This window comes from Pecten maximus, unplaced genomic scaffold (genome assembly GCF_902652985.1).
Source record: "Pecten maximus unplaced genomic scaffold, xPecMax1.1, whole genome shotgun sequence".
NCBI classification, from domain to species: Eukaryota; Metazoa; Mollusca; class Bivalvia; order Pectinida; family Pectinidae; genus Pecten; species Pecten maximus.
Genome location: NW_022979349.1, coordinates 1 through 18,388, shown reverse-complemented (window position 1 = coordinate 18,388; position 18,388 = coordinate 1). Strand labels below are relative to the sequence as shown.

The window sequence follows — 18,388 nt, the reverse complement described above, 5'->3', positions numbered from 1 at the left end:
CAGACATGACTGGTGTTACTACAGACATGACTGGTGTTACTACAGACATGTTACTACAGACATGACTGGTGTTACTACAGACATGACTGGTGTTACTACAGACATGACTGGTGTTACTACAGACATGTTACTACAGACATGACTGGTGTTACTATAGACATGTTACTACAGACATGACTGGTGTTACTACAGACATGACTGGTGTTACTACAGACATGTTACTACAGACATGACTGGTGTTACTACAGACATGACTGGTGTTACTACAGACATGACTGGTGTTACTACAGACATGACTGGTGTTACTACAGACATGTTACTACAGACATGACTGGTGTTACTACAGACATGACTGGTGTTACTATAGAGATGACTGGTGTTACTACAAACACAATATATATAATAAATGTATAAAAAATGTGGCCTTTGAAATCTATAGTGATACCTCATAATGATCGTGGAAGTAACATTTTCTGATATGAATCCCCTTGGTCATTATCATCTTAATTTTAATGTGAATATTGTGTCGATATTTCTAAATTGTTTTTTGTTTCTTTTTGAGAACAGGTCACTGGATGGACTGTTAAGGCCTGAGTTAAGGAACTGCCATGTTCCTCTGTGGAACTACACCCTACTCAGGTGTCAGGTATGAACAGACACAGTGTTGATGAGCTCACCAATGGTGGCTGATGGTGTGGTGCAGCATTTGATAACCCATCTGGGGGGATGGGGGGGATTTTATGTCCCCCATCTGTCTGTAACACCCAAGTTTGTCAGTGCTAGCGGCTTCATTCCTTGGGAGATTTTGATCAAACTTCACACAATGATAAAAGACCATGCTATCTCTGATAAGTCAGAGTTTCAGGGTTTTTAGATTCAGGTCAACGTCACTGTAACTATTTTTATTTGGGGCCAGTAGGGGACATGTATTGCTTTAGAAATACCCAGTATGCTTGTTTATTTCTGTATTTGAATATGTTTTGATATCTTGGCAGTTTGTGTTACTGGGAATTAAAAGGTGATGGGGATATATACAAATGATGGGTTTGGTATGGCAAGAGAGGCAGGGGACAAAAGGGGAAAATTCAAATATTTTACTAGAAAACAAAAATACATATTGTATAACCTGCATGTTTGCCCCAGGTTTGGTTTGTTTTGTTTAACGTCCTATCAACAGATATGGTCCATTTACGGGTGGCATCACTTGTGTGTAAGATTCATGCGTGTGGTGTGTTATTGGAGGCTGCAGTGTATTGATGTTTGGTCTCCTTGTGATAGAGTGAAACTGACACTGTGTGATAGAGTGAAACTGACACTGTGTGATAGAGTGAAACTGACACTGTGTGATAGAGTGAAACTGACACTGAGGCCTACTGCCAAAGATAGTGAACAGGACAATCAATCTGGTTACATTGTACAGACAACAAGTGAACCGTTCCTGAAATGCTGGAATTTTAAACAGCAGTAAAAACTACCATTTCAGAGACTCCAGTATGTTTATGGGACAACTCAAAATCTTCCTGATAACGGCAATTTTTGGTAAATTTTTTATCCATTTCCATCAAAGAGGAGACTATGACATATTTCTTGAAAAAACATTGTATTTATTGCTACAGGAGTTTTGAGATTTTACAGTTAATTCTTCATCATCATCAAATGTTTTTGTTGAACAGATATTCCTGGTATATTTTATTGCTGGGCTTAAGAAGTTAGACATGGACTGGGTGACAGGGTACTCCATGCAGAACCTCTCCAGTCGATGGGTGTTTGATCCTTTCAGGTGAGAACTGATAGATAGGTCATCTTGAAGAACAACATACAGGTACCTAGCAAATGAGACCTTAATTACACCCTTGTCTATGTCATGATATTTCATTCACTTTCCTTAAAAAAATAACCTGTCTGTTAATTTTTTTCTTGAAATCGGCACTAACCCCAAATAGATTTACCCCTGACATATATATCACCCACACAATGTACAGTGACGGCCCACTGTACCCCTGACATATATATCACCCACACAATGTACAGTGACTGTACCCCTGACATATATATCACCCACACAATGTACAGTGACTGTACCCCTGACATATATATCACCCACACAATGTACAGTGACGGCCCACTATACCCCTGACATATATATCACCCACACAATGTACAGTGATGGCCCACTGTACCCCTGACATATATATCACCCACACAATGTACAGTGATGGCCCACTGTATCCCCCCTCACATATATATCACCCACACAATGTACAGTGACTGTACCCCTGACATATATATCACCCACACAATGTACAGTGATGGCCCACTGTATCCCCCCTCACATATATATCACCCACACAATGTACAGTGACTGTACCCCTGACATATATATCACCCACACAATGTACAGTGACTGTACCCCTGACATATATATCACCCACACAATGTACAGTGATGGCCCACTGTACCCCTGACATATATATCACCCACACAATGTACAGTGACTGTACCCCTGACATATATATCACCCACACAATGTACAGTGACTGTACCCCTGACATATATATCACCCACACAATGTACAGTGACTGTACCCCTGACATATATATCACCCACACAATGTACAGTGACTGTACCCCTGACATATATATCACCCACACAATGTACAGTGACGGCCCACTGTACCCCTGACATATATATCACCCACACAATGTACAGTGACTGTACCCCTGACATATATATCACCCACACAATGTACAGTGACTGTACCCCTGACATATATATCACCTACACAATGTACAGTGACTGTACCCCTGACATATATATCACCAACACAATGTACAGTGACTGTACCCCTGACATTATATCACCCACACAATGTACAGTGACGGCCCACTGTACCCCTGACATATATATCACCCACACAATGTACAGTGACTGTACCCCTGACATATATATCACCCACACAATGTACAGTGACGGCCCACTGTACCCCTGACATATATATCACCCACACAATGTACAGTGACTGTACCCCTGACATATATATCACCCACACAATGTACAGTGACGGCCCACTGTACCCCTGACATATATATCACCCACACAATGTACAGTGACGGCCCACTGTACCCCTGACATATATATCACCCACACAATGTACAGTGACTGTACCCCTGACATATATATCACCCACACAATGTACAGTGACTGTACCCCTGACATATATATCACCCACACAATGTACTGTGACGGCCCACTGTACCCCTGACATATATATCACCCACACAATGTACAGTGACTGTACCCCTGACATATATATCACCCACACAATGTACAGTGATGGCCCACTGTACCCTGACATATATATCACCCACACAATGTACAGTGACTATACCCCTGACATATATATCACCCACACAATGTACAGTGACTGTACCCCTGACATATATATCACCCACACAATGTACTGTGAAGGCCCACTGTACCCCTAACATATATATCACCCACACAATGTACAGTGACTATACCCCTGACATATATATCACCCACACAATGTACAGTGACTGTACCCCTGACATATATATCACCCACACAATGTACTGTGAAGGCCCACTGTACCCCTGACATATATATCACCCACACAATGTACTGTGAAGGCCCACTGTACCCCTGACATATATATCACCCACACAATGTACTGTGAAGGCCCACTGTACCCCTGACATATATATCACCCACACAATGTACAGTGACGGCCCACTGTACCCCTGACATATATATCACCCACACAATGTACAGTGACTTTACCCCTGACATATATATCACCCACACAATGTACAGTGACTGTACCCCTGACATATATATCACCCACACAATGTACAGTGACTGTACCCCTGACATATATATCACCCACACAATGTACAGTGACTGTACCCCTGACATATATATCACCCACACAATGTACAGTGACTGTACCCCTGACATATATATCACCCACACAATGTACAGTGACTGTACCCCTGACATATATATCACCCACACAATGTACAGTGACTGTACCCCTGACATATATATCACCCACACAATGTACAGTGACGGCTCACTGTACCCCTGACATATATATCACCAACACAATGTACAGTGACTGTACCCCTGACATATATATCACCTCAATTTATTTTAGATTGCTGCTGTCAGATGATCAAATTGATTTGTATGTGGTTCACATTGGCGGACTGCTGCTTGATATGTTCCTCGGTTTCTTCCTGTTCCTCGACAAGACAAGACCAGCAGCTCTTTTTTTTGGCTCTTCTTTCCATTTCATGAACTCCCAGATGTTTAATATAGGTTAGTAATTAAATGTTGTCTACACTATTTTAAATTGTCCTTAGAAAGACAAATTCAAATGAAGTTGATTATATGATTATATTATAATATTATATGTGACTGGAAAGTTTGTTCAACTGAATGACCTTGACCTACCTTCAAGCTGACACTATGTCAGATGTATCATATTCTTAACTTAAAAACAAAACATCAACTATCAGTATGTATTTCAGAACAAAGGTGACCATTAAAGCCCATTGGACCTCTTGTTGTAAACATATCTGTATCAGTATAGGTACAAACATTTAACCAAATAAGCACCTTGTTTGTAATATCTTACAGAAGATATTGAATTCTTTATCTACAGGTATATGATAGTGAATTATTGTCTACAGGTATAAGATATTGAATTCTTGATCTACAGGTATATGATATTGAATTCTTTGTCTACAGGTATATGATATTGAATTCTTTGTCTACAGGTATGTGATATTGAATTCTTTGTCTACAGGTATGTGATAGTGAATTCTTTGTCTACAGGTATGTTTTCCTACATGATGTTGGCCACCTTGCCTTTATTTTGCTCTCCTGACTGGCCAAGGAAAGTTCTTCAAAGGATTCCCTTGCCATGTGGTCTCAATACACCACAGCAACTACAGTCTAACGTGCACTGTGTGTACCCTAGAAAATCACCAAAATCTCACAAAGAGCAGGTAACATAAATCTATCTAAGCTAAGTTCACCGTACCTGATGGGCAAGTGAGCTTTGTGTGGTGTCCGCTGTCCATCAGGCTGTCTGTATGTCTGGCCATTGTGTGGTGTCCACTGTCCATCAGGCTGTCTGTACATCTGGCCATTGTGTGGTGTCCACTGTCCATCAGGCTGTCTGTACGTCTGGCCATTGTGTGGTGTTCGCTGTCCATCAGACTGTCTGTACGTCTGGCCATTGTGTGGTCTTCGCTGTCCATCAGGCTGTCTGTACGTCTGGCCATTGTGTGGTCTGCGCTGTCCATCAGGCTGTCTGTACGTCTGGCCATTGTGTGGTGTCCACTGTCCATCAGGCTGTCTGTACGTCTGGCCATTGTGTGGTGTCCACTGTCCATCAGACTGTCTGTACATCTGGCCATTGTGTGGTGTCCACTGTCCATCAGGCTGTCTGTACGTCTGGCCATTGTGTGGTGTTCGCTGTCCATCAGACTGTCTGTATGTCTGGCCATTGTGTGGTGTTCGCTGTCCATCAGGCTGTCTGTACATCTGGCCATTGTGTGGTGTCCACTGTCCATCAGGCTGTCTGTACGTCTGGCCATTGTGTGGTGTTCGCTGTCCATCAGGCTGTCTGTACGTCTGGCCATTGTGTGGTGTTCGCTGTCCATCAGGCTGTCTGTACGTCTGGCCATTGTGTGGTGTTCGCTGTCCATCAGGCTGTCTGTACATCTGGCCATTGTGTGGTGTCCACTGTCCATCAGGCTGTCTGTACGTCTGGCCATTGTGTGGTGTTCGCTGTCCATCAGGCTGTCTGTACGTCTGGCCATTGTGTGGTGTCCACTGTCCATCAGGCTGTCTGTACGTCTGGCCATTGTGTGGTGTCCACTGTCCATCAGACTGTCTGTACGTCTGGCCATTGTGTGGTGTTCGCTGTCCATCAGACTGTCTGTATGTCTGGCCATTGTGTGGTGTCCACTGTCCATCAGGCTGTCTGTACGTCTGGCCATTGTGTGGTGTTCGCTGTCCATCAGACTGTCTGTATGTCTGGCCATTGTGTGGTGTTCGCTGTCCATCAGACTGTCTGTATGTCTGGCCATTGTGTGGTGTTCGCTGTCCATCAGACTGTCTGTACGTCTGGCCATTGTGTGGTGTTCGCTGTCCATCAGGCTGTCTGTATGTCTGGCCATTGTGTGGTGTCCACTGTCCATCAGGCTGTCTGTACGTCTGGCCATTGTGTGGTGTCCACTGTCCATCAGACTGTCTGTATGTCTGGCCATTGTGTGGTGTCCACTGTCCATCAGGCTGTCTGTACATCTTGCCATCTTTCTGTCTGTCCAGTGTCAACCTTTCCATTTAAACAACTATTTCTCAATAACTAAGATGCCCAGAGTCATCATGTTGGGCCAGTGGCATACTGGTATAAAGGGTTACCAAGTTTCTTTAAATGATGAGTACCTACTTTCAAGGTCATATCTGTTTGTATTTTTTAACAACAATAAACAAGAGGTCCAGGGTAAATGTATATTGTCACAAGCATGCTAGAGGGTCAGAGGTCAAATATGTCAAAATATTTATACGACTTCTTCTCAATAGCCAATGGCACAGGATCGAGACACTGGGTCAATAGTACGTTCTAGTGGATGGCTACCAAGTGTGTTAGAATGAATGATATTGACTTACTTTGAAGATCAAATGTGTTTGATTTTAATTGATGTGTCTGAATCAACAAGAGAGGCAGGGGGATGATATTTGATGAGGAGCATGCTATGCTGAAGGGCTACAAAAACAAAGTTTACATACTCCAATATTTGAATGAAGAGGTAATCAGCTTAATCAGCATCTACATAAGTTATTTAGATAAATTTAATTTTAAAGTTGCTGGTGTAGCATTAGAATTATACAGGCCCATTGGGCCTCTTGTTATATTTGGCCCACAATCATCATACAACCCTCACATATCTATTTTAAGTATCTCATGCACTACTTGTCACTGGAACTTCATACTAGGGTCATGGATGAACAATCAAGGTGAGGCAGTGTCTCATGTACCAAAAGTAGGTCACTCTGACCTACATTTTGGCCTTTGGCCTACATCAAACTTTTTTCCTTTGGAGATGGGTTCATTTGTATTGAACTTCTGATATTGTCTGCTAACTTTAGTGATATTCCTGATATTGTCTGCTAAGATTAGTGATAATCCTGATATTGTCTCCTAAGATTATTGATATTCCTGATATTGTCTGCTTAAGGAAGTGATATTTCTGAATTCATTCACATTACATCACCAAATGCAAAATTTGGTGTCTGGAATGAGTTCTTACTCTTTATAATCATTGTGTTCTTGGCATATAACATTCAGTTAGGGACTGTAATTCACAGAATTATCTTGTTTTATATTATCTAATCGATCATTATAGACAATAGCAGGTGTCGTCATACACTATACCGGAAATCTTGTTATCGTACACAAGTCTTTACCTGAAATCATGGTTTGTTGGTTAGGTAGATAAGGTCACCTGGAAGTTTGGATTTAATTGCTAAATGCTGTCTAAGGGTGTCTGATGTCCAACAATGTCTGCCTTCAGGAGTAGATGGACATTTGAGTAGGTGTTACAATCTATTTCTGTTTTCTATTTACAGGGTTCAAGGATCCACCATCAACTGTTCTCCGGTGTCACCGTCATCTACCTTATAACACAGATGTTTCTACCGTACTCCCACTGTATAACCAAGGTAACACTGTACTCCCAATGTATAACCAAGGTAATACTGTACTCCTACTGTATAACCAAGGTAACACTGTACTCCTACTGTATAACCAACGTAACACTGTACTCCTACTGTATAACCAAGGTAACACTGTACTCCCACTGTATAACCAAGGTAACACTGTACTCCCACTGTATAACCAAGGTAACACTGTACTCCCACTGTATAACCAAGGTAACACTGTACTCCCACTGTATAACCAAGGTAACACTGTACTCCTACTGTATAACCAACGTAACACTGTACTCCTACTGTATAACCAAGGTAACACTGTACTCCTACTGTATAACCAAGGTAACACTGTACCTCACTGTATAACCAAGGTAACACTGTACTCCTACTGTATAACCAAGGTAACACTGTACTCCCACTGTATAACCAAGGTAACACTGTACTCCCACTGTATAACCAAGGTAACACTGTACTCCTACTGTATAACCAAGGTAACACTGTACTCCTACTGTATAACCAAGGTAACACTGTACCTCACTGTATAACCAAGGTAACACTGTACTCCTACTGTATAACCAAGGTAACACTGTACTCCTACTGTATAACCAAGGTAACACTGTACTCCCACTGTATAACCAAGGTAACACTGTACTCCCACTGTATAACCAAGGTAACACTGTACTCCTACTGTATAACCAAGGTAACACTGTACTCCCACTGTATAACCAAGGTAACACTGTACTCCCACTGTATAACCAAGGTAACACTGTACTCCTACTGTATAACCAAGGTAACACTGTACCTCACTGTATAACCAAGGTAACACTGTACTCCCACTGTATAACCAAGGTAACACTGTACTCCCACTGTATAACCAAGGTAACACTGTACTCCCACTGTATAACCAAGGTAACACTGTACTCCCACTGTATAACCAAGGTAACACTGTACTCCTACTGTATAACCAAGGTAACACTGTACTCCCACTGTATAACCAAGGTAACACTGTACTCCCGCTGTATAACCAAGGTAACACTGTACTCCCACTGTATAACCAAGGTAACACTGTACTCCCACTGTATAACCAAGGTAACACTGTACTCTCACTGTATAACCAAGGTAACACTGTACCTCACTGTATAACCAAGGTAAACAGCAGGTGGACTAACGACCTGTATGGGTACTCCTGGGACGTAATGGTACACTTTTGTCCTGTATTATCTAGGGTTACAACTCGTGGACTAACGGCCTGTATGGGTATTCCTGGGACATGATGGTACACTCATGGAACACTCAACATGTACGCATTACCTACCGCGACCTGGACACTGGAGAGCAAGGCTACCTGGATCCGCATGTAAGTGTTCCAGAATTTGTTATTATTGTGTGGAGACAGCTAAATGCAATATGAAAAAGATTGGGAACAGAAATTAAATTTTGAAATTGACGCCTTGAAGCTGTATTCAGGTATGAACATGTAGTTGTGTCCTTTTTGTTAATTTATTAATTTCCATGTCTCTGATAGGGATCAAACCTGCAACCTTTTTGATTCTGCAACTGTGTTTTGTGGGGATATTAAATTTGGGTCCGTCCATCCTTATGTGCATCCAAAATTACTGTTTATTTTCCTTTCCGGGCCACAACTTCAAAACTGTTCCACTCAACTCCACAAAACTTTCTGTATATATCATGTTAGTGCCCTAGTTGTGCCTTTTGCTGTTGACGACAATTAATTTATTTGCTTCCCTGCCTGAAGGGTAAGTAAGCTTATAGGGATCAAATAACTTAAAATCTTTAAACAACTTCTTTTCGATAACCAAGAGACCCAGGGAGTTGATATTGGGTCTGTAGCATGCTGGGGTGAAGGGCTACCAAGTTTGTACAAATGAATGACCTTGACCTTTCATGGTGAGAGCAGTCAAATAGGCGAAAATATTTCCATGACTTCTTTTCAATAATGGAAAGGTCCATAGACCTTATATTTGGCTCGTAACGTTTTTAGAAAGTTTGTTCAAATGAATTACTTTTATCATAATTTAAGTTTGAAAGTGTCAAATTGGCCAAAATATTTAAAAGACACCTTTTCAAATAACTGCAAGGCCCTGAGATCTTGTATATGGTCTCTGATACACTTTTTCTTAATAATGTTGATGTATGAAAAGGATCACTGGAAAGCAGGTGAGCGATTTGGGCCCATTGGGCCCTTGTTTGATTTCTATTGGAATTCATTCAAACTTTGTAAACATTATCAGCATAGGATGACAGCTTAATGGTATGAACATGTTGGCCCTGACTGACCCCCTGAGCTTATGGGCGGGGCAAAAATGACCCAAAAATGCCAAAATAAATTAAATTAACTTAAATATTTCAAGACTCAGCTAGGTGACCATTATATATATATATATGTATATATTAAAGACTAGATAGTTTGTTCAAATGAATGACCTTGATCATAATATAAGTTTGAAAGAGTGAAATTGGCCAAAATATTTAAATGAAACCTTATAAACCCTATAAAGGCCTATAGACCTCTTGTTAATGAATACTGCTAATTGGATTGGAGGTTCTTCATTTAGCTTTATTTAAGACAAAACCTCTGTAAAGAATATGTTGCAGCCAATAAATATTGGCAAATTTGTGATTTTTAGAAATTTTGTTTCAGTATTTTGGGATAAAAAACATACAACTTTTATACTCTCATTGTCAGCCACAATAACTTTTACATTATAGACAATAGCAGGTGTCATCATACACTATACCGGAAATCTTGTTATCGTACACAAGTCTTTACCTGAAATCATGGTTTGTTGGTTAGGTAGATAAGGTCACCTGTAAGTTTGGATTTAATTGCTAAATGCTGTCTAAGGGTGTCTGATGTCCAACAATGTCTGCCTTCAGGAGTAGATGGCCATTTGAGTAGGTGTTACAATCTATTTCTGTTTTCTGTTTACAGGGTTCCTGTAAAAAAAGATTTCCTCCTACATTTTTCAACCAATCTCTTTAAAACTTAGTGGGCTTCATAGCCATGATAATATCATAGTGATGTTTTCCTGAGTGGCATTTTCACAATAATTTTTTATTTTTTCAAGATTTATTGCCCTTACATGTTTATCCCTGCAGATCCTCATCCGCAGTTTTCAACATTTTTTTTAGTATTTGTAGAATTTGTTAAGACAATTCTACATTAACAAAAATTTGATAAGACTTGCGTTTCAATATTTGTATTCAGTAGATACAATTATAATTACTCTTTGTATGGGACATGAATATATCATTGTTCTACTCTAGGGTACTCTTGTTCTAGTTTTGAGTGAAATCTTCAGGTTATTAAATTCAAAGTACAAATGTATAAATATGTTGGCTTAGTCCTGATCATGATTATATACAGAAGTAGGGACATAAAATACATATCATTACATGTACTCGTTATTGGGTAATCTTTTCTTCTCTAAGTTTGGGTTACAGACAAGTAATGAATGATCTTTTCTTCTCTAAGCCTGGGTTACAGACAAGTAATGAATGATCTTTTCTTCTCTAAGCCTGGGTTACAGACAAGTAATGAATGATCTTTTCTTCTCTAAGCCTGGGTTACAGACAAGTAATGAATGATCTTTTCTTCTCTAAGCCTGGGTTACAGACAAGTAATGAATGATCTTTTCTTCTCTAAGCCTGGGTTACAGACAAGTAATGAATGATCTTTTCTTCTCTAAGCCTGGGTTACAGACACATACTGAATGATCTTTTCTTCTCTAAGTTTGGGTTACAGACAAGTAATGAATGATCTTTTCTTCTCTAAGCCTGGGTTACAGACACATACTGAATGATCTTTTCTTCTCTAAGCCTGGGTTACAGACAAGTAATGAATGATCTTTTCTTTGTTAGGCGTGGGCTCCAAGCCAGAGTAACCGCTGGTCAAGTCATGCTGATATGGTCAAACAATACACAATATGTATAGCTGATCGATTGACAGAGTACAACATCACCAATGTAGAATTGTATATGGATGTGTGGAGGTCCCTCAATGACCGCTTCCAACAAAGGTAAACTCATTTTTAGCCCACCATCATCAGATGGTGGGCTATTCAAATCGCCCTGCGTCCGTGGTCCGTCCGTCCGTCCGTCCGTCCCTCCGTCCGTCCGTCCCTCCGTCCGTCCGTCCCTCCGTCCGTCCGTAAACAATTCTTGTTATCGCTAATCCTCAGAAAGTACTGAAGGGATCTTTCTCAAATTTCATATGTGGGTTTCTCTTGGTGCCTAGTTATGCATATTGCATTTTGAGACCAATCGGAAAACAACATGGCCGACAGGCAGCCATCTTGGATTTTGACAATTGAAGTTTGTTATCGCTATTTCTGAGAAAGTACTGAAGGGATCTTTCTCAAATTTCATATGTAGGTTTCCCTTGGTGCCTAGTTATGCATATTGCATTTTGAGACCAATCGGAAAACAACATGGCCGACAGGCAGCCATCTTGGATTTTGATAATTGAAGTTTGTTATCGCTATTTCTGAGAAAGTACTGAAGGGATCTTTCTCAAATTTCATATGTAGATTCCCCTTGGTGCCTAGTTATGCATATTGCATTTTGAGACCAATCGGAAAACAACATGGCCGACAGGCAGCCATCTTGGATTTTGATAATTGAAGTTTGTTATCGCTATTTCTGAGAAAGTACTGAAGGGATCTTTCTCAAATTTCATATGTAGGTTTCCCTTGGTGCCTAGTTATGCATATTGCATTTGAGACCAATCGGAAAACAACATGGCCGACAGGCAGCCATCTTGGATTTTGACAATTGAAGTTTGTTATCGCTATTTCTGAGAAAGTACTGAAGGGATCTTTCTCAAATTTCATATGTGGTATGCATATTGCATTTTGAGACCAATCGGAAAACAACATGGCCGACAGGCAGCCATCTTGGATTTTGACAATTGAGTTTGTTATCGCTATTTCTGAGAAAGTACTGAAGGGATCTTTCTCACAATTTCATTATGTAGGTTTCCCTTGGTGCCTAGTTATGCATATTGCATTTTGAGACCAATCGGAAAACAACATGGCCGACAGGCAGCCATCTTGGATTTTGATAATTGAAGTTTGTTATCGCTATTTCTGAGAAAGTACTGAAGGGATCTTTCTCAAATTTGATATGTAGATTCCCCTTGGTGCCTAGTTATGCATATTCCATTTTGAGACCAATCGGAAAATAACATGGCCGACAGGCAGCCATCTTGGATTTTGACAATTGAAGTTTGTTATCGCTATTTCTGAGAAAGTACTGAAGGGATCTTTCTCAAATTTCATATGTAGGTTCCCCTTTGTGCCTAGTTATGCATATTGCATTTTGAGACCTATCGGAAAACAACATGGCCAACAGGCAGCCATCTTGGATTTTGACAATTGAAGTTTGTTATCGCTATTTCTCAGAAAGTACTGAAGGGATCTTTCTCAAACATTTTTGCAAGTTCTCCTTGGTCTGTAGTTCTGCATATTGCATCTAATTCTTGGGACTAATAGGAAAACAACATGGCCGACAGGCAGCCATCTTTGATTTTGACAATTGAAGTTTGTTATCGCTATTTATCAGAAATTGCTGAAGGGATCTTTGTGAAATTTCATTTGTAGGTTGCCCTCTGTGCCTAGTTATGCATATTGGATTTTGAGACAAGTCAGAAAACAACCTGCCCGACAGGCAGCCATCTTGTATTTTGACAATTGAAGTTTGTTATCGCTATTTTACAGAAGGTAATGAAGGGATCTTTCTCAAATTTCATATGTAGGTTCCCCTTGGTCCCTGGTGTTGCATTTTGGGACCAATCCGAAAACAACAGACAGCCATTATCGCTAAATCTTAAATTTTATATATAGGTTCCCCTTGTTTGAAAAGTACTAGAGGGCTGTTTCTGAATTTACACAGATTAGTAAGACTTAGAGGAAGGGAAAAGTAGAGAAAAGATCAATCTGACATGGAACCGATAAAGATCATTCAATGGTGGGCGCCAAGATCCCTCTGGGATCTCTTGTTTAAATTTTGCGACATTTCATGTAAAATAAGGAAAATTTCTGTTAGGTATTTTTTGAACGCTAACAATCACAGTTTTCAATTGCTGTCTGGGTTTATGATAAAAATCTTAACAAATGTTACTTACGGGGTTTATCAAACTGAGGAATCTCATTTTGTAGAAGTGAGACAAATAGAAATCTCTGGTTGAGATGTATTTTACAGAATGCTGATTGAAGATTCCTGTTGTTTCAGGCTGTATGATCCCAATGTAAACCTACTTACCACTCAGTGGGGAGCGTTCTCCGAGGTATCCTTCAGCTTTCCCTTACTGAGTGACCTGTCGGACTGGAGACGGAAGCTGTCCGAGATACAGGCAGAACTTTACAGTTTATCAAACTACACAGATGTCGTATTTGTGGCAGACTTTCCAGGTATGCTTCCCTATATTTTATGTAAAACTCAGGTATCCAAAAACAAACATAGGACTCAGGTATCCAAAAACAAACATAGGACTCAGGTATCCAAAGAAAAATCTGTAGTTTGGTGAGACCATTAGAAGTTTTAAAGTCACGTTTTATTACCATTGTGTATCATCCAGCATTCCTCCTTCAGCTGTCCGGGAATCATCTGCCCAACATTTCCCTTTAAAGAGGCTCAGGGTCATAATATGGAGTAAGTCGTATGTTGAGATAATTGAAGGCTTAAAGGGCCACCGAGTTTTTTCAAATCAATCATGTTGACCTATTTTCAAGGACATAGGAATCAAATGTCTTAAAATCTTGTAAGACTTTTTCATTAAGTGAAACCCGGGGTCATGATATGGGGTCAGCAACATGGAGGGATGAATTCAAGGGCTACCAGGTTTTTACCCATCATCATATAGTCCACCATCACCAGAAAGTGGGCTATTCCAATTGCCCTTTGTGTGTGGTCTATCATCCCATCCACCTGTTCGTAATAACTCTTTGTTAACACTATTTTCTGAGAAGTACAGGAAGGTCATGACCCTTGGTCCCTTTGTGTGACTATTTGATTTTGAGTCTGATCAGGAAAACAAAATTGCTGACAGACAGCTGTCTTGGATTTCTGCAGTTGAAGTTAAAATTACTGTTTGTTAAAGCAATTTCTTGAGAAGTTCTAGAAGGATATCTCTGAAATTTGATATGCATGTTCCTCTTTGGTCCTTAGTTACGCCTATTGAATTTTGAGACTGTTTCAGCTGACTGACACAAAGTGCTTATGAGCTGACCCTAGTATGCCATCTATTGTCTGTCCAGTGTTAACATATTCCTTCAAATGTCTTATCAATTACAAAGAAGCGCAGTGTTCGAATAATGGGCTAGGTGCTGGCTGGTATGAAGCCCAACAAAGCCCATGTTCAAAAGTCACAGGGGTCATATTGGTTCAAACACTGAAACAGAACCAATGCAGTTGATTTGTAGTTCGATCCTTGTAGTTTTTAGCCCACCATCATCAGATGGTGGGCTGTTCAAATCGCCCTGCGTCCGTGGTCCGTGGTCCGTCCGTCCGTCCCTCCGTCCGTCCGTCCGTCCGTCCATCCGTCCGTAAACAATTCTTGTTATCGCTATTTCTAGGAAAGTACTGAAGGGATCTTTCTCAAATTTCATATGTAGGTTCCCCTTGGTGCCTAGTTATGCATATTGCGTTTTGAGACCAATCAGAAAACAACATGGCCGACAGGCAGCCATCTTGGATTTTGACAATTGAAGTTTGTTATCGCTATTTCTGAGAAAGTACTGAGGGGATATTTCTCAAATTTCATATGAAGGTTCCCCTTGGTGCCTAGTTATGCATATTGCTTTTTGAGACCAATCGGATAACAACATGGCCGACAGGCAGCCATCTTGGATTTTGACAATTGAAGTTTGTTATCGCTATTTCTGAGAAAGTACTAAATGGATCTTTCTGAAATTTCATATGAAGGTTTCCCTTGGTGCCTAGTTATGCATATTGCTTTTTGAGACCAATCGGATAACAACATGGCCGACAGGCAGCCATCTTGGATTTTGACAATTGAAGTTTGTTATCGCTATTTCTGAGAAAGTACTAAAGGGATCTTTCTCAAATTTCATATGTAGGTTCCCCTTGGTGCCTAGTTATGCATATTGCGATTTTAGACCAATCGGAAAACAACATGGCCGACAGGCAGCCATCTTGGATTTTGACAATTGAAGTTTGTTATCAGCTATTTCTGAGAAAGTACTAAAGGGATCTTTCTCAAATTTCATATGTAGGTTCCCCTTGGTGCCTAGTTATGCATATTGCGATTTTAGACCAATCGGAAAACAACATGGCCGACAGGCAGCCATCTTGGATTTTGACAATTGAAGTTTGTTATCACTATTTCTGAAAAGTACTGAATGGATCTTTCTGAAATTTCATATATATGTTTCCCTTGGTACCTAGTTATGCATATTGCGTTTTGAGAGCAATCGGAAAACAACATGGCCGACAGGCAGCCATCTTGGATTTTGACAATTGAAGTTTGTTATCGCTATTTCTGAGAAAGTACTGAAGGGATCTTTCAGAAATTTCATATGAAGGTTTCCCTTGGTGCCTTGTTATGCATATTGCTTTTTGAGACCAATCGGATAACAACATGGCCGACAGGCAGCCATCTTGGATTTTGACAATTGAAGTTTGTTATCACTATTTCTGAGAAAGTACTGAATGGATCTTTCTGAAATTTCATATATATGTTTCCCTTGGTACCTAGTTATGCATATTGCGTTTTGAGACCAATCCGTAAACAACATGGCCGACAGGCAGCCATCTTGGATTTTGACAATTGAAGTTTGTTATCGCTATTTCTGAGAATGTACTGAATGGATCTTTCTCAAATTTCATATGTAGGTTTCCCTTGGTGCCTAGTTATGCATATTGCGTTTTGAGACCAAACTGAAAACAACATGGCCGACAGGCAGCCATCTTGGATTTTGACAATTGAAGTTTGTTATCACTATTTCTGAGAAAGTATTTAAGGGATCTTTCTCAAATTGCATATGTAAGTTTCCCTTGGTGCCTAGTTATGCATATTGTGTTTTGAGACCAATCAGAAAACAACATGGCCGACAGGCAGCCATCTTGGATTTTGACAATTGAAGTTTGTTATCGCTATTTCTGAGAAAGTACTGAAGGGATCTTTCTGAAATTTCATATGAAGGTTTCCCTTGGTGCCTAGTTATGCATATTGCTTTTTGAGACCAATCGGATAACAACATGGCCGACAGGCAGCCATCTTGGATTTTGACAATTGAAGTTTGTTATCACTATTTCTGAGAAAGTACTGAATGGATCTTTCTGAAATTTCATATATATGTTTCCCTTGGTACCTAGTTATGCATATTGCGTTTGAGACCAATCCGTAAACAACATGGCCGACAGGCAGCCATCTTGGATTTTGACAATTGAAGTTTGTTATCGCTATTTCTGAGAATGTACTGAATGGATCTTTCTCAAATTTCATATGTAGGTTTCCCTTGGTGCATAGTTATGCATATTGCGTTTTGAGACCAAACTGAAAACAACATGGCCGACAGGCAGCCATCTTGGATTTTGACAATTGAAGTTTGTTATCACTATTTCTGAGAAAGTATTTAAGGGATCTTTCTCAAATTGCATATGTAAGTTTCCCTTGGTGCCTAGTTATGCATATTGTGTTTTGAGACCAATCAGAAAACAACATGGCCGACAGGCAGCCATCTTGGATTTTGACAATTTAAGTTTGTTATCGCTATTTCTGAGAAAGTACTGAATAGAAGGGATCTTTCTCAAATTTCATATGGAGGTTCCCCTTGGTGCCTCGTTATGCTAATTGCATTTTGAGATCAATTGAAAAACAATATGGCCAACAGACCGCCATCTTGGATTTTGACAATTGAAGTTTGTTATCTCTATTTCTCAAAGTACTGAATGGATCTTTCTCAAATTTCATAAGTAGGATCCCCTTGGTCCCTTGTATTGCATTTTTGGACCAGTGTGTCCTGAAAACAACCTGACAAACAAACAGCCATTATCGTTAAATCTCAAATTTCTTATATAGCTAGGATTCCCTTGTTTGAAAAGTACTGGAGGGATGTCTCAATTTGCACAGATTAGTAAAATGAAGGGAAAAGTAGAGAAAAGATCAATCTGACATGGAACCTATGAAGATCATTCAATGGTGGGCGCCAAGATCCCTCTGGGATCTCTTGTTAAAAAGGTAATGACCCTGACTCATATTCAAGGTCATTAATGAACGGGAATCAATTTTTCTCAGATGAAAGGCCCGGCTTCCTTATGGACACTAGCAGGGCCCCAGTTGGAAAATTAAAGGTTTGTCCAGGCCCCAGTAGGAGAAATAAAGGTTAATCTGTTCTTTTGAACAGAAACCTATAGAAAGATTTTCACCAAATTTTGTCTGAAACAATAATCTGTGAATAAGGGAATTTTATTTTGTACAAATGGAGGGTTTACCCTCCCCAGTGGCAGAGGTACGTGACCCAGAATGGCCCCAGTTTACAAGGTAATCAAACTGCTACATAGAGATCCTAAACAGTACTGATATCGGTATTTGGTTTGTAGGACTGACACTGGAAAACTATATACAGCCTGATCTAGGAAATACCAGCATCACGGTACT

General features: G+C 40.1%; 1 protein-coding gene across 1 annotated transcript; it reads left to right on the top strand.

Annotated features, from left to right (window-relative positions):
* Window positions 1-562: 562 nt before the first annotated feature.
* LOC117318519 (vitamin K-dependent gamma-carboxylase-like) lies at window positions 563-18,384 on the top strand (the record flags this gene model as incomplete). The annotated part of the gene is made up of 9 exons (XM_033873495.1): window positions 563-646; window positions 1,674-1,780; window positions 4,178-4,341; window positions 4,861-5,033; window positions 7,666-7,758; window positions 8,972-9,103; window positions 11,629-11,786; window positions 13,999-14,177; window positions 18,331-18,384. Coding segments are annotated over 9 exons (1,144 nt in total), but the record flags the coding sequence as incomplete, so codon positions are not given.
* Between the last annotated feature and the right edge of the window lie 4 nt (window positions 18,385-18,388).